The following is a 26550-nucleotide window of genomic DNA, read 5'->3' as shown; positions in this document are numbered from 1 at the left end:
TCTTTGTAATATGGAAAGATGGCTTAACTGGAAAAGTTCCTTGGACCCCGCTACATGTTTAAATTCAAGAACGTAACATTTTAGAACATGTTCACATGTCACAAAATACCTATTACGGTATATATATATACAGACATACATTCACACTCCTGCATATATACAAACATATGCATATCCGTATAAAGGAAGGGGCTTGTGCATGAAAGTCGCATATATGCACTGGACAGTCTTACACTCATATACATACATATACACATAAACACACACACACGTACATATAATATATATACATACAGTATACACACACACGTACACACACGTACACACACATACGATTAAAAGGAAAAAGGAAGATATGAGAAAATATATATAAAAAAATTAAAATTAAAAATTAAACATTAATGCAAGTTAAAACGTATGAGAAAGCTTGTACAGGAACATTGTAGAAATGTGGATTCTAGCCATGATCTTGGCGGGGTCCCAAAACCGTAATAGGTATTTTGTGACATGTGAACATATTCTAAAATGTTACGTTCTTGAATTTAAACATGTAGCGGGGTCCAAGGAACTTTTCCAGTTAAGCCATCTTTCCATATTACAAAGACCGCACTTGCCACTACCGTTAGTATAAGGTTTACGCTTAACTAAGCTCTTCCAGTAAATCCTGTAGCTGACACCTTGTTCTTTTAAGAACCATTTATAACTGGATAATTTGGCAGTTTTTCATTTATTTGAGTGTCTGAAGCTTAAGGTGTAATTGTTGAAGCTTGCTTTGAAATTTCCCTCTTTGAGACCCACATATTTCTTGTATGAAACTGTATTATTAGCGTTCGTGGAATTTACGGTTGCTTCTTAAATAATGGCCTCCGTCAAACAGGCTCCATTTAGTGGGCACAAGTCTTTATCCCTGCAGGAACAACCGGCTTTGTGTTGTTATGTTGCATTGTGTGTAACTATGCTTTAAAGTTTGGGGTGGAACTAAAACTAATTTTTACGTTATGCCTATTAAAGAGTTTTCTATATTTGTGATGTACTGGAATATGTCTATCTATAAGTGACAAGAAATATTTACCTATATTAAAGGTCACTTCGGGGAGTGAAGGGGGTGTGTACCAGATAATTCTCCTGTGTCTATGTTTTCTTTTCTTTATTTCTGGTCTAATAGTAAGTGTGTAAGCTATTTCCTCTTTAAATCCACTAGCTTTAAGGGCATTGTTATAAAGTAGGGCAGCATTATTAAATATGTTTATATTGGAGAAGAGGCTAGAAATTCTCTTACTAATATTCTTAACTAAGTTTTTAAACACTATGGGGAGATGGCAGGAATGTTCATTAATATAACTAAGTCTATCGTTGGGCTTTCTATAGGGTTTGTAAATATTCATTTTTAAATCTAGAGAGACGTCAAGGAAGTTGACAACCGTCTGGTTGGTATCTATCTGTACTAAGATCGAACGTTTTCATAAGATGGATAATACCCTTCCGCGCTAATCCATTGGTATTGTTAGTTAAAGCTAGAGCATCGTCGCTTTAAATAGAAAAATATACACCAGGAGAAGCTTTTCCTAACGTGTCAAGCAGGAATGAGAGCGCATATTCCTGCTCCATCATATGACCCCGTGCTCAAATCGAAAGAACCCTCTGTGTCTGCTCTCCTGACCCACTCCGCGTTCTTGCTGAAGAGTAAGGTCTTTCTATCATGACGGATTATATCCTTATCTTGTTCACTAATCTCTGTAAAATCACTTGCAAAAGTGAGGGCTTTATCTAGCAGTTTTCTAGAAATAGATGCATAGAAGTCTACAATATCAAATTGTGTAAATCCTGCTTTATTCTTATTTCTAATTGCTCTAAGCCAGTTAACAACTTCTATACTACTGGACCTACTAAATTGGTTGCCCCTCTAACTTTAGCATTGATTTAAGAAAAAATTCCTTACTAATTAAGGACAATGAAAAGAAATCTCTATCTAATGCTAAATGCAAATTGATTAACCCTGCGAGATTAGAAATTGGTATAATTAATACGGAAGTTTTTTACAAATCAATGCTTTTACTGTTTCTTCAAAATTATTACATATATATATATATGTGTGAGTGTGTGTGTGTGTGTGTGTGTGTGTGTGCGTGTGCGTATTTGTGTGTATGTATATGTATATATATGTATGTACATATGTATATATATATGTATATGTGTATGTATATGGATATATATGTACATATATGTGTGTGTGTGTGTGTATACTTATATGCATATATATATATGTGTATGTATATATATATATATATATATATATATATATATATATATATATATATATATATATATATATATATATATATATATATATATATATATATATATATATATATATATATATATATATATATATATATATATATATATATATATGTATAGTGGAGGTACATGGCCTAGTGGTTAGAGCAGCGGTCGACGGATAGTGGGTTCGAATTTCAGACCGGGTGGTATGTGTTTTAATGAGAGAAACACCTAAGCTCCGCGCGTCTGCGACAGTTACTTGGGTTTATATAGGATTTTATCCTATAATACTCATAACACATTTTTAATTATACATATATATATATATATATATATATATATATATATATATATATATATATTTCGTTTTGGGATTTGGTTTGCAAGATTTTTTATGTGATTTCGTGTGTTGAAGCATATTCTGTTGTGTCTGGAGAGAGTCTTTTTTTTTTGTGCCTTAAAATTTAACACAGTCACCGGTAAAATTTCCACTTATTTTTCTTTTTATTTTCCTAAGAATTTGTCAAATACGGGAGTACGTCCTTATAAATGAAACTTCCCCAATACTAAATAGGAAATATACATAGATATCATACCCCCATACCCACATTTTAAACAGGTAGAGTAGAACAGTTAATGGACTTTTTATGCCGATAGATGTATGTATGTCTGTGTGTGTGGGTGTATGTGTGTGTGTGCATGCACATGTATGTATATGTAAACAAACACGTCTACATACAGACGGGTAGGTACATAGGGTATATGAATAGACAACCACATACCCAAATAGAGACTGAAACACATGACCACATATATACACACACACACAGACATGCACACATAAGGAGACAGAGGTACATACATACATATACACACATGCACACACATACATAAAAAACACACAAACACAAGAATATGCAGAATACATACATACATACATACATACATACATACATGCAAACGTACACACATACATACATATATACATACACACACATATATACATATGCACACACACAGACATACATACACACACATATGCATGCATACACACACACACACACACTGAGACACACACATGCGCAAAAACAAACAAAAGCAAAAAAGAACGCAGCATAAATAACGGACAGTGAAGACTATTGATAAGGTTGCAAGACGCAACGAAAATTTTAGGAAAATAAAAAGAAAAATAAGTGGAAATTTTACCGGTGAGTGTGTAAAATTTCAAGGCACAATAAGAAAATGACTCTCCCCAGACACAACAGTATATATATATATATTTATATATATATATATATAAATATATATATATATATATATATATATATATATATATATATATATATATATATATATATATATATATATATATATATATATATACACATATATATATGTATACATACATATATATACACATGTATATATATATATATATATATATATATATATATATATATATATATATATATATATATATATATATATACATAGAGTTATTAATATTTCTAAGTCTCTCTAAAGGAGACTACGGCAGCGGTACTGGAAATTAATGATTATCGCCAAGCCAACATGGCAGTCCCAAAATTAGGACGAAAGCTGCCGTGTATTAGCTCCAAGAAGCCATCGCCTCTAGCTAGCTATGTGACACACGAAACCTGTGTCCTTTATAACCTTCGAACAGGGGAGGTCAGCAGTTTCCCCTTGCTAGTTTGGCATCTGCAGACTAGTTTCAGGGTGTTGCCCCTTGTCAATGCATACATATATGTATACGTATATGTATACATACAGCTGATGAAGGATATGTTCTCTATGTGGCCTGTGTGTTTTTGTCCATGTTTTTTTGCAACGTCATGTACCCAGATATGCATCTATATGTACATGTAGATGAAGGTATGTACACACATGTCACAGGTGGGCTGCTAGATACAGGAGGAAAGAGTGAGAAAAAGTTGTGGCAAAAGAGTCAGCAGAAGTTCGACATTACCTTCTGCTGGAGATGCGTGGAGCTTAGATGTTTCGCTGATAAACACACACTCCATATATATAACTTTTGGTAGAGCAAGAATTTATTTTCTTTAATCTTGAATACTCTTTTGAAATGGAATTCAGTAACTTATAATGCATGGCTACACAAAATCGACATTGTGGACATTTACTGATGTAAGTAGTTTTGAGTTTATCTTACTATTAATGCTTCTCTCTTACTTTTAATGATTGGCTTATTTGTCTGTGTCTCGAAGTAACATATAGGTTTTGATGAATGTTTACAAAGACGTCGTTATCGATGCCAATTTATTTTGATATTTCAGTTTTATTATTGATTAAATTCAACGGGCATTTTTATTCAATAAGTATTTCCTTCATCTCTTCTAGATGAGATTATTCTTGTCAAAAGATTCAAGACTATTGCACAAACACTTCACTAAAATATGTGGATGCTGAAAATAGGCAATATTCCTTTAAAGCATATATCAGTTTCTAACAACCAATTTCTATTTATCACTACCATGTCTAAGAAAGGGTATTTGTCGTTATTGTACTCCATAGCAAACTGGATGTGAGACATTCAAACTTCGTTCAGCTGATCAAGATTTTCCCTCCTTAAGATAATGCAATTGTCTAGAAACCTTTTCCATTTGTCAGTTGTATTTGAAATAACTACTGAAATTATTTCAAAATATATATGTGGATAATACAGAAATGCTAAATTCATGACACTTCAAACTAAATTCGCGTATGTTACTGTAGCTTTACTCACCATATGTGAGACTGATTTTTGTCGGTATTCTGTCTCACTGATTATAAAGTAGTTATTTTGTAAAATAAATTGAAAACCATCAAAAAGAAATTGCTTATCGATACGGTCTAGTAATCTATAAATAATTGAGTCTAACCAATATTTGATAGTTTCGTGTCTGTAACTGCATAGCATATATCCAGATAACTTCAATAAATACACTTCTGATTTAAAAAAAGTATTCTTAAAGAAAGACAATGATGCTAAAAGCTGCAGTGAAATTTATCAACAAACACGATCCACAAGCTTCAAGTAAATTCAAAATAGAGTAAAGTTAGTCACGAGATGTAACAATATGTGAGTCATGATATTCAAACTCTATTTCTAACTCTTATGGGAGAATCTTGTTTCACTTCTATCTAAAGATCAGTGAGATCTCTCCTTTCTTCAAGTTCAATTTGTTGACCTTCATACGTATTTTTAGCATGTGTATCATACACAAAATGTTGTGTTTTACAATATGAATTTATTACAAGGAAAAAGTTATTTCTTTATTGGTGACTTATAAAGCATTTCTAAGTGAGTCATTTGGTTTATTTAAGCTATGCATTGAAACGGAGACAATTACAACGGGGAAACTATCACTAGGTATTTAGAAACACAAAACTTATATTCCTTTCCTTTATTTTTTTAATGGCGTTCCTTCCCTCATAATTTAGTGCATGCTGCTGCTGTTACTGAAGTTGTAGTTGCTGTTGTCCATGAAGCTACTGTCACCTTTGTTGTTGCTGCTGCTATCAAAATGCCGCTTGTCTTGTTTAAAACGTTGTCTATGCAGTGTCGTTATCATTGTTGTTATTGTTGCTTTTGTTATAGTGCAAATATTCTCTCATGAAGTTGGTAGTGGTATGAGAAAGTTATTCTGCTACTTTGTCGTTGAATCTGATAGTAAGCGTTACCGCCGCCATAATTCCAAACGAGAAAAGAAAAACAGACAAAAACAAATAAATAATACAAAGATTGTTTTCTTGGCAGTTTCCTTCTTCACCTAGAGAAGTAGATATCCTTACTTAAGGTTTTAACAACGTTAACAGTAAACAAGATATTTTCAACGAAATTTAACAAACCTTAAGGACTCGATAGGAGTACGTACGACAGATGATGATAGATAGATAGATAGATAGATAGATAGATAGATAGATAGATAGATAGATAGATAGATAGATAGAGAAAAATATTAATTTGTTTACGGGATTTTTGAAGCACTGTTTCTGGTTTATTTTTGTGGTTTGATACTGGCAATTTTTTCTGTAACTTACTTTCGAAATTTGCGTATCTTTATTAGTATTTGGAATTTAGCTTTTTTGCTCTGTGTATTTTTTTTTTTCACTTATTTTCGCTCTTAGATGTTCACTGGAGAAAATAGCCAGTAAAATCAAGACTTCAAAGCAACATATTTGAAAATGTTCATAATCTCCACTAAATCTGGGAGTGCAGAAAAATTCATTTATCAAAATATATTGCTTCTGAGGTCCCGACAGGATTAGAGGCCTCGAAGCTTAGGTTTCATTACTAATATACTAGATCCACCGCCATACATATGTATATATATATATATATATATATATATATATATATATATATATTATATTATATTATATTATATTATATTATATTATATTATATTATATTATATTATATTATATCATATTTTTATTCCAAATAGAATGTGTTTTAACTGCTAATATCAAAGTTGACTATTGCTTTTTAAAGCTGAAATACATGAGATTAGTTTCTTGGTTATTTCGTTGATTTCTGCGATTTTGTTTCAAGTTTTACTATATCGTTTAAAAATCTTTAATATTTTTTGTTAGTATTATTATAATTAATTTTACTTTTTTTATTTATTATTCTATTATTTATTGATATTTGTTTTGACTCAATGTTTTTAGTAAATCTTATCGTGAACCACTGACGGAATATATGAATGTGCTTAATGTCTATATTCTGTGAGGTAGACACGCCGATCAGGAAGAAGGAAAATGCATTTCACCTAAGGACATCTTACTGCAATTAAGCACAGTGCACTGATATTAGTGCACTATGTTGCACAACAGAGGCTAGTAAACAAATTGGAAGCATATTCGTTGACATTGATATTTATGAAAATGTGGAAAACTAGGAGAAGAGAAGAATAACATAAATAGTAATGATTTCTCACATTTCTAAGAGGGCTCTAGTTGATTTCTTCGATATGAATTTAATATTTGTTTCGCAAGATGTAAAAGCATCTTCCAATTTTTGCAGCCACAACTCTAAAAGACAACTCTAAAATTCGGTTACTCGGATTTAAAATATCTTATCGATACCAAAAGATTGAAAGATAAAGTTTACCTCAGAGGCTTTTAAATTTGGAATGTAAAGACATTTTTTACAATACTCTAACGATTCTTGTAATATTGATAAAAATGTTTGTAAAACAATTACATGCAAATAAAATATAATGTTAATAAAAATGGCAAAACTGCAAACATTAACAGAGATGAAAAGCCGATTTATCGATCTTGATGTCTAACATATACTTATATGGTACAAAGTCACAAATTTTAGGCAAGAACATAGTGGATTGTACTTTGTTATTGCTTCTAAGAAGTTCAAATGCGAATTCAATATTAATAGATTTAAAGTGTATCTATTATTTTCCTTCTCCCTTCATTTGAAGCACAAAGAAGGGATATAGCCAATCTAATCAATCCAAGCCAATTGTGGGCTAGTAGTTATTTTCCTTTGGTGAATGATAGAAAATGTTGACCTCGATGGAATTATAACTCAGAAGGCATATTGCCAAGCGATTTCTGGTGTTCTACTGATTGTGTTTTTTTTGCTGTTTTAAATCCTAAGTTTTTCATAAGAGAAAGTGGAACAACCCTTATGAACTTTTCAGGCATTCCTAGTTTGGTGATTGATGTTCATTATATACTTGCTTGTATCTCTGATGAAAATATGACCGAGAAAGATGTTCCTGACGGTTGAACTTCTTGAGAGAAAAGAATGTTGAATATTTTAGAATTTGGGCTGAAGATCTTAGAAGTTCGCTTGAGAACTGAGTGTTTCTGAATTCAATTCCACTGAACAGGAATTCCAGCATGTATTATCTCCATTTGTTTCAAGATGATCAATATTTTGTGATTGAAATTTGCTATGCAGTTTTGTGTCGAAGCCTCATATATGTGTATGTATGTCTATGTGTGCGTCTGTGCGTGTGTGTGTGCACGTGTATGTGGGTGTGCACGCATATCTATTTGTGTCCTCTTATTTATTAGAATTCTTCCTACAATGAGGGAGCTGTTTTCTAGCAGTAAAACAAAATCTCCAACCCTGGAATTTGTAATTGTTGCACATTTCATTTTAGAGAAATTCTGCATATTTTTCCTGTTCGTCATGCAGATTATATTTGTAAAATTTGTGTCAGTTTGTCCCTTTCTTTGCCTCAAAATCCAAGTTCTTAAGAAGAAAGACGTTTACACATTTACTAGCATAAACAAGATCAACAATGATATCTGGTAAAAAAAATATGAATTTGTAATCAGAGGAAAAGAACTGCAGGTTTCGAAGCAATTTTCAATAAATATTCTTTCCTCGCTGATTTTGGAAGAAATGTCCACATCTGCAGGGTAGCTAACCCATGTGACTGTAAGTGACATTTATTTTCTATCCAAAATAAATATATCAAGCAAGTGTTTCTACTTAGTAGAAGTCTTGATGGGAGTACTCCAACAATACTCCTTGTGTTAATATGTATATTTTCAGTAGCAGACATTTTTGTATGTATCCAAGAGCAGTATTTTCCGCAGATGGAACTATATATATATATTCTTTTCTACTCTTGGCACAAGGCCCGAAATTTTGGGGGAGGGGGCCAGTCGATTAGATCAATCTCAGTATGCAACTGATACTTAATTTATCGACCCCGAAAGGATGAAAGACAAAGTCGACCTCGGTGGAATTTGAACTCAGAACGTAAAGACAGAGGAAATACCGTTAAGCATTTCGGCCGGCGTGCTAACGTTTCTGCCAGCTCACCACCACGGCACTATATATAGTGTCTTAGCAACAACATCATGCCGCACGAGGAGGTATTCACTTGATGGCGTTTTTTGGGCAACTTCTGCTTACGTCCTCCACAGAAGTATCACATAATCGTGAGAAGCAGTTGTACTTTGGGGCTTTTATGGTTTCGCTGCCCCGTTCGTTCATTAGATATTTCGTAAGTATTACTCTTAAACAACAAAAGCGTAACTTTAGATCTGTGACGTGATGTATCAGTGATGAATTCATGTGGGGCAACACTTCGAACAAATATAATTATCATTCTTGTCAAGATCACGGGACAAATACATATACTTGACCTTTTCTGATATTTTCATCGTTTCTTTTCCAAGTCTTCCAAGCCTTGAATGAATGTTTCTTCAAGATGCTATTGATTTTATTTTTCAGGACATATTTATGTATTTATATTTGTTGCCATTGTTTGGTATGTGCTGTCTGAGTAATATTATATGGCTGTAGAAGCTTCTCTGTATTGATCTCAATGCACTCCTTTCATCTTTCTTCTGAGATAGTATCTATCATTATCACAGTTTAGGGTGACGTTTGCTGCCGATGTTCGGATGCTGTGAATTTTAATATTTATAGCACTAATTGCCTCTAAATGTATGTAATTGTGTGTATACATGTAGGAATGTATATGTCTGTATATGCATGCATTTTCGCTTGTATATAATGGCGAAGAATAATTGGCAAGAAACCGAAAAATGGCTCCACTCTCATCTCTCTTACCACCAAAAATGCAATGAACTAATATAAGTATTGTTCACAAATTTGGATTTAAACTAAACTAAAAAAGTTCTTAGCGTAACAATCTGACAGCTGTGGCACTGTAAAGGTGGCAGAAGGCGAAGCGGTTGGGTACAACATCTCTAACCTTAGGCATAACATTCTTAGAGAAAAATTGATTTAATACTTTAATGGATGATATGTCATTCACCGAGAAGCAAACAGCGTGGCATTGATAAATTGGAGTAAGTGATACGAGATTTATCTTGAATAGCTCATCTAATTAAAGCATAACGGACAATTTTCTGTTTTAGACTTTTCACTTTATCCATTTTGTACCTTGGAAAGGAGGACGAACACTCACTGACTTGCTGAGTTCTTCTTCTGGTCATTATCTGTACACACTCCAACATTCACCGACCACATGAAATATTTGGATATATATAGCATAAAACAATGATGTACATATTTTTAAATCACTTGAATAGAGTAAATAAATTTTTCGCAATTTATTATATTTGGACGGACTCTAAAATATTTTTACTTTTATCTTTCTTTTCTGCAGTTATCGAAATTATGGCTGCCACTGAACTATCAACGAAACTACCAAAGACCGACCAGGAATATCTGCTGACCTTGCAAACAGATGTTAATGGTACATTCAATACTACTTATGATAATGGTATTCTGTATGAAGTACCAACTGGACTCGTTGTAATTTTGGCCATGCTCTATGGCGCGATTTCCATTCTCGCGGTACTTGGGAACGGACTGGTAATTTTAGTAATCGTCAAGAATAAAAGAATGCAGACAGTTACTAATCTTTTCATATCAAACTTGGCTGTTGCTGATGTAATAACTGGCATGTTTGCAATACCCTTCCAGTTCCAGGCAGCATTATTACAACGATGGATTTTTGCCCATTTCCTTTGTTCACTTGCTCCTTTTGTTCTAACAATGTCAGTGTCCGTTTCAGTCTTAACTCTAACAGTCATTGCAGTTGATCGGTATTTTGCTGTACTTCATCCGCTCAAGCAGCGATTTACAAAACGCACTGCCGTTATTTTGGTCACCGCTATATGGATAATATGTTCAACTTCTAGTTTGCCTGAAGCATTGTTTCGTAAAGTAATTCCCATGTACCCCGAACCCCTTGTTTTCTGTACCACTGACTGGCCAACTCATCCACCAAACTTTGCTAAAGCTTATCACTTATATCTCTTATTTGCACAGTATTTGCTTCCGTTGGTAATCATCAGTTTTGCATATCTACGTATTGGTTGCCATATTTGGATGTTAGAAAATCCTGGCATTGCCGTTAACAACCAGAATGATATACGCTCAAGGAATAAACGAAAAGTGAGTAGTTTTCAGCAGTCTGTTATTATTATTATTATTATTATTATTATTATTATTATTATTATTATTATTATTATTATTTGTGTTTAGAAAGAGAGAACGTTTGTTCATGGCTTGTAAGTTTTCTTTAAAACCTGTAGTTTAATTATTTGATATTCGAATTTTTGTTGTAGTGTTTACAAAATAAATCAGCTCGCTTTGCTTAAAGCGAGCTGGTCTAACAAACAATTCGCCCTTTAAGGACGAATTTGAGATGTAAAATTTATAATTTAATATTTCAATACAAAGCAAAAATAACAATATGGCTTTCCAAATCGAAGGAAGTGATGTCTGTTGGAACAGCCATGATGTCATAATTTTCCTACCACTAGTTGATATAGTCGAGAGACAAATCACAGACAACAACAGCAACAACAGCAGTGACGAGCAGGATAAAATTTAAAATGACACAAGCACCAGACCAGGGATGACTTTGGGACCTTATCGAAGTGTATCAATAATTTCATTCCCGTGCTTGACCAATTTTCCATGACCAATTTTTGCTTGACCGATTTTCCATGACCAATTTTTACTTGACCAATTTTCCATTTTGTGCACTTGGAGAGTTACTGCTTTGTACTCTAAGCTGTGCATTACGGCTGCCGCTACCAAAGAGATGTCTACTTCTGGTGGTATTCCTCGTTCCTATATTTTAACCACACTCCGACTGAGGCACTTGAGAAAGGCATCGCAGCGGACGTGCGAGATCAGCCTTGGATCTCCACTGTCATACTGTCGAACACCAGGCGCATAGTCCTGATCGACACTGCTCCAAAAGAATACGTGGCAATGACAGGAGTAAAAATTAACCAAGAAAAGTCAGAGGGCCTACAGCTCGACACCAAGAGAGGCAGGTCCTCCCCGTCTAATAATGTCGTGGGATACTGGACTGTTAAATTACTTGGGGTCTGGTTTGGTACGGATCTCCAGACAGAGAAGAACTGGGACAAGGTGCTGAGCCAGGTAACCACTCTCATCCAGAAATGGGCCGAAAGAAAGTTATCTCTGAAAGGTTGAGCAGAGGTAAAGAATACACACATCGCATCCGTTTTATATTACCGCCTGACCGACGTGCCTTACACCAGTGTAGGCTGACCAAACTGGGATGTATACTTTTCTACTTTCTGTAGAGGCACTGCATTTGCTGTCAACATCTGCTGGATGGAGAACTGCGCATTTAGGGTTTGATCCAGTAATTGACTGGTTCCGCTGCATCAAGAATAAAGCAGTCTGCAGGCTTATCCAGTTCTATATCATGGATTTCTACACTTCAATATCAAAATCTCCCCTCCTAAAGGCTCTGGGTTCTTGTAGGCAATTCACCATGATCAGCAACTTTGCTATCAGAATCATCATGAACACTAGAAAATCAATCTTGCTTCACGATGATTCCTACTGGGTTAATAATGAAATTGGTTCATCCAAGTAATCTTTTTGGGACAGAACCACCCAATAGAGGGTATCAAATACATGGGCAGCCTGGGTCCTGAACCGATTCAATAACATGAGTAATCCATTACAGAAGACTTTTATCTGTTGGGGGTGGGAGACACCCTTCTAAATAGGTAATGTTGCAAAGGATAGCCACAACAAAGTACTCACATAGGCGACCTATGAAAAATGATTCACAAAAAGTGATCCACATATGTTGAACCACAAAGGGTGACTTATTGAAAGTAGATCATTAAACTAATCCATAAAAAGTATCCACCAAATATAATGAGGTAAGGGGCAAAGCATAAAAGTGGTTCATAAAATTGTAATCTGTAAACAGGTAATCCATAAATCGTAACCCATTAAGATAAGCCATTAAAAAGTAATCCATCAAATGTGGTTAGTGATAGGCAATTCACGTAAAATATATCACGCCCGGAAATTCTCATAGGTTAAAACTGAAATTCGTTTCTTTGTGTTATCAAAATAGCATTTGATGTTGCGAGTCATATACCATATTGAATAACTTAACACGAAGATTTATTTATAAAAAGAATATTACACGGTACGTATCTATTCACTAAATTTTCGTAATTTCTATGTTTACGCGTTATTAAAATTTGTCGAGATGGTATTAACTACACGATAGAAATTATAAGGTTGATGTGTGAAAATGTAATGTACATATAGATAACGAAAGAATAAAAGAATCCTCAATGAAGGGTAAGTTCACAATTATAATTATTAATTTCATCTTCAGGGAAAAGAAGGTAGTTAAGTAAAATGACATTTCGGACATTGTCTTGCTTCCAGATTAGTTTTCGAGTAGAAACAGAGGATGAAAAACGAGGAAACATCACAAAAAGCATTAAAAATAAAGGTCTTGCTGAAAATGCCCCTGTAAAATTTTCAGCATAGGGGCCATTATATGTATATATATATATATATATATATATATATATATATATATATATATATATATATATATATATATATATACTTTTATAAAACAAATTTTACAAAATATATAGTATCTGTTAACAGTCTTAGCCAAAAACTCACAGTTGAGTTTTTGTATATATATATGTATACATGTCTCTTAAAGGATAGAGCTCAAAATCAATGCATTGAAGATACTTTATTGCAGCAACAATTATAATAACAGAAACAACCACAATAAGCCAAACCTATGCACATTTCAATAGGGTATCCCGGAAAAATAAACCACATCATAAGATGTCTCGTAAAATATTGTAACAAATTACAACATATTACAAATTTCTGGATACTCCATCTCATCAGGGTCGCATTATTGCCATCACCAATACTATTATTAGCAAAACACACACATCATCCAAGAGGGTGAAAGAATAATCGACGGCACGCAACCTACCATCGTTATTTTCTTACAGAATGTAAACAAACCAGTCAACCGAAATCCAGCGACGTACACCGCCCGGTTTACAGCGTAATAATCCCTTGCCAAAAATTCATCCCCCATGTACATCAAGATTTCCTATCGGATCTTCCTATAACGATAGTGTATTAATTAATTCATTAATTATACCCGCCCACGCCCACGCACCGCACACCACCACCCACATGCCCACACCTACCCCCACACACACATATACCTATACTTAGATACACACACCAATATATATTTATATGTATTTTTTATGTATAACCATACACTCAAACACATATACACACAAACACATATATACACTCACATATGCATGCATATACATATACACACATACAGATACACATGCACCCACATTTGTAATATGTTGTAATTTGTTACAATATTTTACGAGACATCTTATGATGTGGTTTATTTTTCCGGGATACCCTATTGAAATGTGCATAGGTTTGGCTTATTGTGGTTGTTTCTGTTATTATAATTGTTGCTGCAATAAAGTATCTTCAATGCATTGATTTTGAGCTCTATCCTTTAAGAGACATGTGTACATATATATATATATATATATATACATATATATATATATATATATATATCCCTCTCCCTATCGCCTTCTCTCTCTCAATCTCTCTGTTTCCATATGTATACACATGCATATGTATATATATGTATGTATATATATATATATATATATATATATATATATATATATATATATGTTTGTATATATATGTATATATATATATATATATATATATATATATATATATATACATATATATATACATACATACATACATACATACATACATATATACATATACATACGTACAGGGTGCGATGGGTAAATTGTCGCCATGTTATATCTTTTATTTTGCGCATGTGCATTGTTTGTTTTTGATTTTATCAACTACACAGTATAGTAGGGTCAGTTGGAAACCGTCTGTGAGAAATACAGCCCTATGACGCAATCAACTCTGCTAGAAATTTGGTAACCACATGCTGTACTGCTTGGCATTCGCGCCGGAAGCTCCAATTCGAACATTTCAGAGTGTTTGTGTGTGAATCTGAGGACAGTGTAGAGGATTCGGAAAATGTTGGATGAGTCTTACGGTGATTACGAAGGTACTGCAGCTCGGAAAACTCATTCTGGTAGTTCTGATAAGAAAAGAACCCCTGAATTTGTTGGTGAGATGCAGGTCAGGATTGACAACAATCCCTCCAAGTCAATCAGCTCCTTCCCGAGAGACATGGGATTAACTCACTTAACTCACCAGACTGCAAACCACTTGATTCTTAGGTGTGTGGCGCAGTTGAGCGAGAAACCAACAAAACTCCTTGTAACACCAAAAATAACGGAAAGCAAGGATTATGGCAGCATTCACCAACTTAAACAAAAAGACCGTCCAGAAGAGTTGCAGGAGATTCTGAAGTCATCTAGAGACTGTGGTTGAAGCTAATGGCGATTTTACTGAGTAAATTTACTCTTTCGTATTTGAAGATATTTTTATGGAATTTTGGTACATATATCTGTTAAAATGAGACGTCAATGTCATTTTGCGTAATTTAGACGACAATTTATTCACCGCACCCTGTATGTATATGCGAGCCAACCCTTGGAGGGCAACGAAATTTTGTTCCTCCCGTCGCACTGCGGGAGGAAATTAGTAAGAGCCTGGGTGGGCCCGCTATCCCCCAGGCCCCGTCGGATGGTATCTTCAAACCAACCCGCTTCTGTGCCTGGGCGTAACCCACACACCCAGGCTCTTATTAATTTCCTCCCGCAGTGCGACGGGAGGAACAGGATTTCGTTGCCCTCCGAGGGCTGGCTCGCAAAATTGCGAGCCTCCTCCGGGGTGTCAAACAGCAACCATACGGTTGCATCCTTGACACCGCGAGTTATGTATTTCCCAGAGGACAAATAATCTTTCAGTTCTTTTTGTTTAGTTGGTTTTGGGAAGACGGTAATGGTATCAAGAACTTTAGAGTAAGTTCTAACCACTACTGTCCTCTCCTCCATATCTCTTAACCACTGCTTGGGTGAGATAATTTCCCACTCCAAGACAGAGTTCTTTTTAAGTTCCTTCTCTGCCATGTCCAAAAAAACAGTTCACAAAAACAATCCACCAAACATTAATAAAAATAGAAGACAACAAGATAAAACAGAAGTAAAAACTGAAATTAAAATAATGAGAAAAAGAAGTAACCGAGATTTAGGAAGAAAGAAAAAATGGGAGGAGGGAAAAATAAAAAGGAAAAGAAAACAATGCACTTAAATAGAACAGACAGGGAATCCTTGGCTCTGTATAATACTCCAGCCAGGTAAATCCAATAGTCAGGGTTCTTCTCGATTGTACTCCAGCTTAGATAAACTCCACAGGGTAAAATCCACAGGGTAAAATCCACAGGGTTCAACTTTTTTCCGGCGAAACACGCCCACCAGAATGCACAGGTTAACGCCACACAGAATTACAATAAAAAAAAATGTTTTCAACAAAATTCTCAGTCTGCTGTTATGGCGGCTCGAACACGCCCACCAATAACGAGGAACACAATATTTTTGCTCGCTAAAGCGAGCGAAAATTTAAAGCCGCTAAAGCAGACGAAATTGCCCCCCCCCCCCTCCCGAGCTAGGCAGGAACTTACTGAGAAAAAGAAAACACAATAAATTCCCGCCCAGCTCAGAGGACAGAAAAAACGACTCACCCTGCGGATTTTTTCTTTTTGTTCTTTTTTTCCATTCACGGAGCCGAAACTCGCGTCATCTTTCTCTGTAAGCAACAGACTAACTAGCGACGCATGCACCGTTCGTAAGCAAGCTACTTACCACACAGCCACTCCTAAAACATAAATATATATATATATATATATATATATATATATATATATATATATATATATATATATATATATATATATATATATATATATATATATATATATATATATATATATATATATATATATATATATATATATATATATATATATATATATATATATATATATATATATATATATATATATAAGTAATATGTATGCATATATGTATTATGCACATATAAGTGTGTGTGTGTGTGTGTGTATTATTTCTTTACTACCCACAAGGGGCTACACACAGAGGGGACAAACAAGGACAGACAAACGGATTAAGTCGATTATACCGACCCAGTGCGTAACTGGTACTTATTTAATCGACCCCGAAAGGATGAAAGGCAAAGTCGACCTCGGCGGAATTTGAACTCAGAACGTAGCGGCAGACGAAATACCGCTTAGCATTTCGCCCGGCGTGCTAACTTTTCTGCCAGCTCGCCGCCTTGTGTGTGTGTATACCAGCCTACGTGGTAAGAGAGTTGTCTCTTAGCTATTATCAAGCCTGTCACATGGAATGTTGGTGTTCGTCTCTAGCTTGAATGAAAATATGATCGCTACAGTGAAACCGATGGTAGCCAGGTTAACAAACAAATGAAGAATATTTATCCATCAATGCAGTATTGAGCACTCATTCTGACTGTTCAATATTAAGGTATATATGTACGTGAGTATATATGTGTGTCCGTGTCCGTGTGTATATGTTAGTGTGTTTGTATTTCTTTCATTTTTTACTTGTTTCAGTCATTCGACTGCAGCCATATTGGGGCACTGCCGTGAAGATATATATATATATATATATATATATATATATATATATAAATTGTAAATCCAAAAAATAACAGCAAAAATACAAAGGATTCCTGGAATCGTGACAAGGTATGGACGGTTTTCGGAGGACCGAAGAAATTATGTGTAAATTGAGAATTATACGAGGTATAGTACTATACAAAATACCGAAAGGATCTTCACCTCTTATATCACACCTTTCTTCCTCCTTTAACGCCGATGTGATATAATTTCCTGGGAGAGAAATACTTTTGCGGCTGAAGATAGCTTTGTATTGTAAATTATACACTGATATAAAGCTTGAAACACGTGTACCGCAGAATCCTTTGTATTTTTGCTGTTATTTTTTGGATTTACAATTTACTCTTTCACCTCAACCACGAGCTGGCATTCACAGGTGCTTACAATTGTCAAGTATTACCTCTAAATTTTACTTTATATATATATATATATATATATATATATATATATATATATATATATATATATATATATATATATATATATATATATATATACGTCGGGTTTCTTTCAGTTTCTGTCTACCAAATCCACTCACAAGGCTTTGGTCGGACCGAGGCAATAGAAAAAGACATTTGTCCAACGTGCCACAGAGTGGGGTTGAACCCAGAACTATGTGCTTGGGATGCAAACTTCTTTACCGCACAGCCACACCTGTGCTCCTATATACATGTATATGTATGTGTGCATTGTGTGTGCATGTGTGTGTGTATGGATAAACTCATCTCAAAGATATACATGATCTTGATGCATCACATCCGAAGCAAAATGTGTGTGTAGTATTACCTTTGAGTGTAAAAACAAAATGCTATAATTGTAAAATGTAAGACTTAGACTTATGTAGCTAAAGTTAGGTCGCATTTCGTTTGGGATCGCAATATAAGCGAGTCAATATTATTGGTTTATATTATACTTGAGAGGTCTCACACACGTAAATTTATATTTAAAAACATAGGCTGTTGTAGTCGTAGTTGGATTAAACAATATTAGCTGTAAGGATTATCAATTGTTTCTTATTGGTAATGTAGATATTTAAAAAGTGGTTTCTAAGGGATGGTAGCAACAATAATAATAGCAGCAGTTGTCATGGCTGTGAGTGAGATCATATCAGAGGAAATAGCTGGAACAGATGTAACATCAGCAGTCCTAGTAGCTGAAACAATATTAGTAAAAAAACAGTAGTTGGAGTCAGAAAAAATAGCAGAGGCGATAAGTGTAGAAGGAGGGGTTTGTTCACCACTTTATGCTAGTAATGGTAATAGTAATGACTATGGCAGCAGCAGTAGTAATGCCAGTAGTAGCAGCAGTTGTAGTAGCAATAGTAGTTGTAGATGCAGCAGTAGTATCAATCAACTGACCGGTACTTCGCGATGAATTCATTACTGTTGGAAAGTGTAATCGATAAATTGAGAGAAGGGAAAGATCGTAAGATTTGGTTGTTTCTTTCTGATATATGTGTTTGCTTGTTCGCTGGGACCTATTTTCCTTTATATTTATTCCCGAATTTCTTGTCCTTGCGAGGTCATTCGTTGTATTAAGGTTATCCCGGTTTGCTCCATATATTTTTCTTCAAAACATGAACATGCTACTTCGTAATTAAGGTTTTCGAAGCACGAGAAAAGATATTTTGGTAAGTTATCCTTCTTTAAAAAGTATGTCCAATACTACTGGCAAATTTAAACATATGCCACAGTTGAATCGTGGAGATTTTTATTGATAGCTGTTGTGATCGACATTTGTTAATATTGTTTTCACTGATTCGGACTGCATTTTGCTCTTCATAATGGTATGTACTGTAAAATGTTATTTATCGTGGGATCCTTTTCAATGTTGGTATATTTCATAAAATAGTGTCGTAGGTTTCATTGATTTCAGCCTTTTGAGTGGAAATATGAGGTAAAACTTTCAATTTCCGGTATATTTCTTTGTTTTGCTTGTCTAACCATCAGGATATTAATTTTCTTTGGCTCGTTCGAGTCTTATTAAAGATGGCGGATAATTTCTATCGGTAAATTTGGTGTCTTTGAGCTCTTGAAATCGTATGTCTCGGATACACTTACTCTGAAGTGTCTTGGGTGGCACAAATTGAAATATAAATATAATTGGAAGTGATAGGATTATCTTACAATCGACGCATCATTGTTATTCTTATCGTTCTGATAGTCTGTGAGCCACAATTTTCTACGGAATGCTGCAATATCCAGGAGTTTTTGTAAATTTAAATTCTTTTGATAGTAAATTAATTTGTTGTATCGTTAATATTTATATAAATTATACTTTATAATTTTCATTACATTTTTTTTTCCTGTTTGTGCCACCGCGCATCTCTGTTACTGTAGACAGGGTCTACAAAGTTTTGCTGTGATTTTGCTGGTTATTTTTCATCGAAGGAGGGAATTACGACTACTGTCGATTCTAAGAGTATTTTTTCTTGTTTTACTTCGGTTTTGTAAGGTACTTTTGACACTGGTTTGAGGATGATTTATTATAAAGTTAAAGGTTGGTCTTTTATTATTACATTCTTTAGATCAACTTTCATTTGGTTTTCTTCGTGTCAATATGATCAATGGGAAATAATAGATTACTATTGCCACAACTGCTAATATTGTTGCCACAACTGCTAATATTGTTGCCACAACTGCTAATATTGTTGCCACAACTGCTAATATTGTTGCCACAACTGCTAATATTGTTGCCACAACTGCTAATATTGTTTCCACAAATATGACTACAAGAGATATCAGAGAGAAACGAGCATTTTCAGCAATAAAAGTTTTAGCATAAAAAGCGTGTGAATTTTCAAAGCTATGCATGCAAGATTTATTTGTTTTAATTCATTTCCTCGCTTATTTCCATGATTATGTGATATAACTGAAACCGATAACATCCTTTTCAAAAACTGCAGACAAGTCCAACCTTTTATGATAATGTCGTCAAAACGTTTACCTCATGTGTGTGCATATACAGCATACAAATATGTGTGATGTGTGTGTGTGTTTGTATGTATTTCATCGATATATATATATATATATATATATATATATATATACAACATACTCAATAAAAAAATATTTAGACATTCACAGAAATAATCGTTCTGTGAGTCAATTTGTATTCTTAACCGTCTGTAAGATTCATCGTGAGTAATTTCAATGTTGTAAATAAATTGCTTGTAATTTTATCGCTAGTTAAGTATATTTCAAGCCAATACTTGTAGACAGTCCTGTTTTTTTTTATCCATGACGTAAAAATACTGCTAAAGTTTACATATATATATTTTTATTTTTAGAGAATGATTGTATAATTGCTTGCTTCTATTTTTTGTAAACATGAGCGAGATAAACTTTTGAAATTTTCTCAATAATTTGACGTGCCAGAGTGTTTATTGAAATATAATTGCACTGACAACGATGAAATCCCACGTAATCTTCATTATTTATGACTCCAAACCTTGGACACCCCCACACACACGTACACATACATTAACACACACATATAATTCATTACGTAAAAACATAACTCCAATTATATATGAAATTTAGATTTGGTAGAAAGTAAACTGGGCAACTTTGTATGGAAACATTTTATATATTCATAATTTAGTGACATAACACATAACCAATTACACGTGCTGAAATGAAATGGTACAAATATCGAAAGCAACAATAGTAATTTTCATGATACTAAGTGTTAGCATGAAGTATATACACTGGCTTTCAACCGTCATCGTTTCTTAAATGAATTAGATATAATAATGATATTTACTTGATACCTGACACAGTCGTAAACGTCCAACAAGTTTACTGCACAACCTCACCGTGGAAAGTAAAAGACGAAAAAAGTGTCTAATGTTATTTTCAAATTTTGGTACAAGGCCAGTAATTTCGGTGTGAGGTGGGTAAGTCGGTTACATCGACCCCACTGATCAATTTGTAGTTTTTTTTTATCGACTCCGAAAGGTTGAAAGGCAAAGTCGATCTCGGCAGAATTAGAACTCTGTAATGAAATTAAAACTCTGTAATGAAATGCCGCTGAGAATTTTGCTTGGTGTGCTTACGATTCTGCTAGCTTACTGCCTTAAAAGTACCTATTAAAATCATTCAACCTGATTTTGTTATAAGTAGTAGAGCTGAAACTTAAAATAAAATTTTGCAGAACTGTAAAGCATATTCGAATAGTGGTGAATGTAAAAGAAACCAGAAATATCTCTGTTCACAGTGAGGTTGTACAATAAGCATTACAGACGTTTACGTCTGTCTTATATATCCAAGAAATTTAATAAATTTACAAAATTATTTACTGTGAATATACTCCATAGTAAATCTTAATATGAAAATAAACACTGCATGTCAGTAATTTACGTAATTTATATAATGTTCGCAAATTTCCATTTGAAAATTCTACCGCTATGGCCTTTCTATATCAACATCGTATATGTGCACACACACACACACACACACACAAACACGAATTTATACACATCCTCACATATATTTACACAAACACACACATATATACAAGATAAATGATACATGCCCACAATGCCAAGCCCTAGGATTCCCGAAAATGTATGATTGCCAAGAGAATTTCTTACCCATACAACTATTATAATAAAGGCAGGCACGCACACACACACACACATACATCCACAGAGAGACATGCACTCTTACATACGCATGTGTACGTATGTGGGTGTGTATGTATTGAAACTATTCTTCCAAATGCTTGTATATCATCCATGACAAAACATTGTACTTACTCCTTTGCTTTTCCATTCACTTTTATGGTTGTTTGTTCTCTAATTCTCCACCAGCTAGACATGTAACTTCAAATTTTTACGTGTAAAAAATTAAGCATACATAATAGTTTAAATGCACAAATGAATGTAGCTGCATTATTGTGGAATAGTTAGAAATTCGCTTAGCCATCATAAAGTCCTAAGTTCGATTCAGGAGCCTGGTATATATGTGCCTGTAATTCAAAGACCAGCCATATCGCAAACCATCACGCTGACCCTGCATGATAATTATATTATGTGTGCACGTATCGATGGAATAATCTCTTAAATCAAGAAACCTGAGAGTTTAGTTGATCAAACAACTGAACACATAATCTGTATGGCAGATGACACTCCGTTGGCTACGACGACAAGGGTTTCAGTTAATCCGATTAATGGAACACCCTGCCCGTGAAATTAACGTGCATGTGGCTGAGCACTCCACACTCGTACCCTTAACGTAATCCTCAGGGAGATTCAGCGTGTTACAAAGTGTGACAAGGCTGACCCTTTGAAATACAGGAACTACTCATTTTACCAGCTGAGTGAACTGGAACAACGTGAAATAAACTGTCTTTCTCAAGGACACAATGTATCACCTGGAATTGAACTCACAACTTCACGATCGTGAGCCGAATACCCTAGACCCTAAGCCACGTGACTATCTGTATATATTAGGCAAATAAGAAAATGCAGAGGATAATCAATCGACAAACATCAGCCTGTAAACAATCATTTAGATCTATTTATTAATTGATTGCAATCAGAATAAACAAATGAAATAACCAAATAAATAACCAAATAAACAAGTAAATAAATAAATGAATAAGAATAAATGAGTGAAAAAATACTAAACTCTTACAGCTGTTTTTACTATGGGGTTGCCCAATCTGCCAAGTTTTCCACATCACACCAGTAATATACAGGAATTGTACAAAGGTTGGATAAACATTAGATGGGATTGGACAATGATTGAGCCACAAAGCTTTATCAGAGAGACTATAATATTAGGAATCTAACATGTAAGGAAGGTAAAATAGTAAAATAAAGTAAATAATAACGTGATAGAAATAGTAAGGAATGGTAAAAATGTCAATTCCAAGGTGATATCCATAAGCTATGGGATTACATCTTATGGTAAAGAAAGTCACTTCCAAGAGTAACTTCCACAGGTTATGAGAGATACATCCTATTTCAATTTTACTGGGGGAAGTGGCGAGGATAAGACGTTGTGGAGTGAGTTTAATGGGATAGTCCATATCACAGGGGTCAAAAGTTAGGTCCCCTAATATTTGAAAGCAATGGCGTTTTTCAGGTCCGTTAAATTTATCAATAAAATGCAAGACAAATAAAAACAAAAAATAAAAACATTTAAGGAATGAATTGTCTAAGGGGCCTTACTTAATGAATGGGTGATGAATAGTACTTACGGTTATGGATATAGTATTTTTTATGAATATATCTGAGATATATATCAAATAGTCTGAACGGGAGAAATAAAGAATGAAGCAATGAATGGAAAAATAAACACTACTGGACTTTTGCGGAGCGAGATAGTCGATTAGTACATTAACGTATTAAAATGCAGAGAGAAATTATACATTCAAAGGTGTCCCCCAAAATGTATACACACTCTAGATAATTGTAAAGTAGGTGTTTATTAAAATACATTTCGTTTTTAAAATTTAATAGAATCTACAGACATTATTTCATTGTTTTGTCAACGCGAAGCAATAGAATCGCAAACATCACGAAACAATTCGTTTGAATGGCTGCTCTCAAATCAGCGACTGTTGTAGGTTTCATAGCATCGACTTTGTCTTTTAAGTATCCTCATAAAAAAGTATAGTGGTGTGAGGTCTGGTGAAGGCGGAGGGTATTCAACAAAAACCCTTCATCCAATCCACCATATTTAGCAAGATCTCATCAAGGAAGGATCTATCATCGCGATGGTAGTGGGGGGGGGCCCTATATTGCTGAAAATAAAACTTCTCATCTTCAAAGTCTTTTCTGATGCTTTTCTGATGTGTTGGACAGACGATTTTGAAATATCTACCTCACGACTCGCTTGCCGCATAGATTTTCTTGGATACTGGTGAAACGTTTGCAGCGCTCCTTCTTGCTTTGTGGGATTGTCGATGTTCGTGGTCTTCTGGAACGCTTCTCGTGAACATTTTGAACAGTTCCATCGGCTTCAAACTTATCTCTAATTTGAGTGATGGTAAGTTGCGTTGGTGGATCTGTTTGAAACAACCCTGCTAAACTGTCTTTGCACTTCAACGGCGTTTTTACACATTCAGCAGCATTTTAGAATAAATTTCCTTTGCCATCATTAATTCCAATGGGTTTAATCTGAAGAGAAAAAAAACATCAATTGAGTTATCAACTGCTAAAATGTGTATGCATTTTTTGGGGACACCTTGTATATAGATATATACACACACACACACACACACACACACGCACACATACACGCACAGACATACACGCACAGACACACACGCACAGACACACGCACATATATGCATACATATATTCGACAGTTAATTTTGCTTGCAATAGACGGTTCTTTTGGTGAAGCTAACGTATCTCCAGCTGCTTCAGATGCCAAGATATGAAAATTGTCAAAGTGTATTACAGTGGTTTCGCATTTTTCAAAAACGTAGTAAGTCCCAAAAATATTTCTAACTGAAAATATCATACATGTATGGAGTTACGATTTTATGCCGCCAACGAAGTATTGTTGTTGAGCTAAAACTGTTGCTAATGTAAAAAAAAAATAGAATGGTGAAACTATTTTTTCGTTTCTGAAAAAGCAACGCTTTGGACTTACAACACTTTTGCATAATAGCGACGGTGTCGATCTATCTACCTATCTATCTATCTATCTATCTGTATGTATGTCTGTCTGTCTGTCTGTCTGTCTATCTATCTATTTATCTATCTACCTACCTATATATATATATATTGTCAAAATAAGCGACAAGGATACCCAAAGCTAATGCAATACAATCGTTTCAATCGAGTCCATTTCATTCAGCAATTGCTTAATTAAATGGAGTCACATGAAACGATCGTACTGCATTAACTTTGGATATCCTTGTTGCTAATTTTGATTTCAATGACCTTATTTTGAAACTGTACGGATAATACCGTACTTAATTCTGGTGCCTAAACTTAAGTACCATATTCACTTTGAATCTAAAATTTTATTATATACACGCACTCACACACACACACACACACACACACACACACACATACACACACACACACACACACACACACACACACACACACACACACACATATATATATATATATATCGTTTGGGGATTTGGTTTGCAAGATTCTTTATGTGAGTTCGTGTGTTGAAGCATATTCTGTTGTGTCTGGGGAGAGTCATTCTCTTTTAGTGCCTTATAATTTAACACACTCACCGGTAAAATTTCCACTTCCTTTTTATTTTTCTAAAATCTTCGTTGCGTCTTGTAACCTTTTCAATGTTTGTATGTATGTATGTATGTATGTATGTATATCTTCTACTCGGGATGTGACATGTAAAATAATTATGATTAAACTTTTATCAAATTTCTTGTTGCTTATACATGTGGATGAAATGAATACCAATTTTCAAAAGAAAACTACTTATTGTATTATTTCTTATTTGTATATTTTCAATAAATTTATTTTTTCATGTTTTTATCAGCATTATCACAATCTACTCCATCGAAACTTATCTCTGCAAGTTTTTATCGTCCATTCTCTAACATTTTGTTACTCATTGCTTGTCACAATGCTTAGCATTTTAACTCTCTGCGTCTCCTCTCTTTTAGTTTGTCTCTTATGTTGTAAAGTGTGACTAAGAAATCAATCAACCAGCATTTATAGCGGTTATTATGCCTGTGTGTATATGTGTATGTGTGTGTGTGCGTGCGTGTGTATGTGTATGCATTTATATATAAATGTATAACTGTA

The 26550-nt window shown here is 34.3% G+C and overlaps 1 protein-coding gene across 2 annotated transcripts in view; it reads left to right on the top strand.

Annotated features, from left to right (window-relative positions):
* LOC106881736 (G protein-coupled receptor 83) overlaps window positions 1-26550 on the top strand; it is a 270703-nt gene that overhangs the window by 137591 nt on the left and 106562 nt on the right. Inside the window, exons 2-3 of one of the 2 annotated variants that reach the window (XM_089356273.1) lie at window positions 10422-10511; window positions 11090-11215. In XM_089356273.1, the coding sequence (XP_089212399.1) occupies window positions 10503-10511; window positions 11090-11215 (135 nt within the window). In that variant the 5' untranslated portion in view covers window positions 10422-10502. Of the gene's footprint in view, window positions 1-10421; window positions 11216-26550 lie in introns of both variants that reach the window. The other variant, XM_052969406.2, reaches the window with a different exon arrangement.

This window comes from Octopus bimaculoides, chromosome 1 (genome assembly GCF_046866305.1).
Source record: "Octopus bimaculoides isolate indiv1 chromosome 1, ASM4686630v1, whole genome shotgun sequence".
Taxonomy (NCBI): Eukaryota; Metazoa; Mollusca; class Cephalopoda; order Octopoda; family Octopodidae; genus Octopus; species Octopus bimaculoides.
Note: the sequence above shows the minus strand (reverse complement) of the source record. Positions and strands in the feature narration are given on the sequence as shown.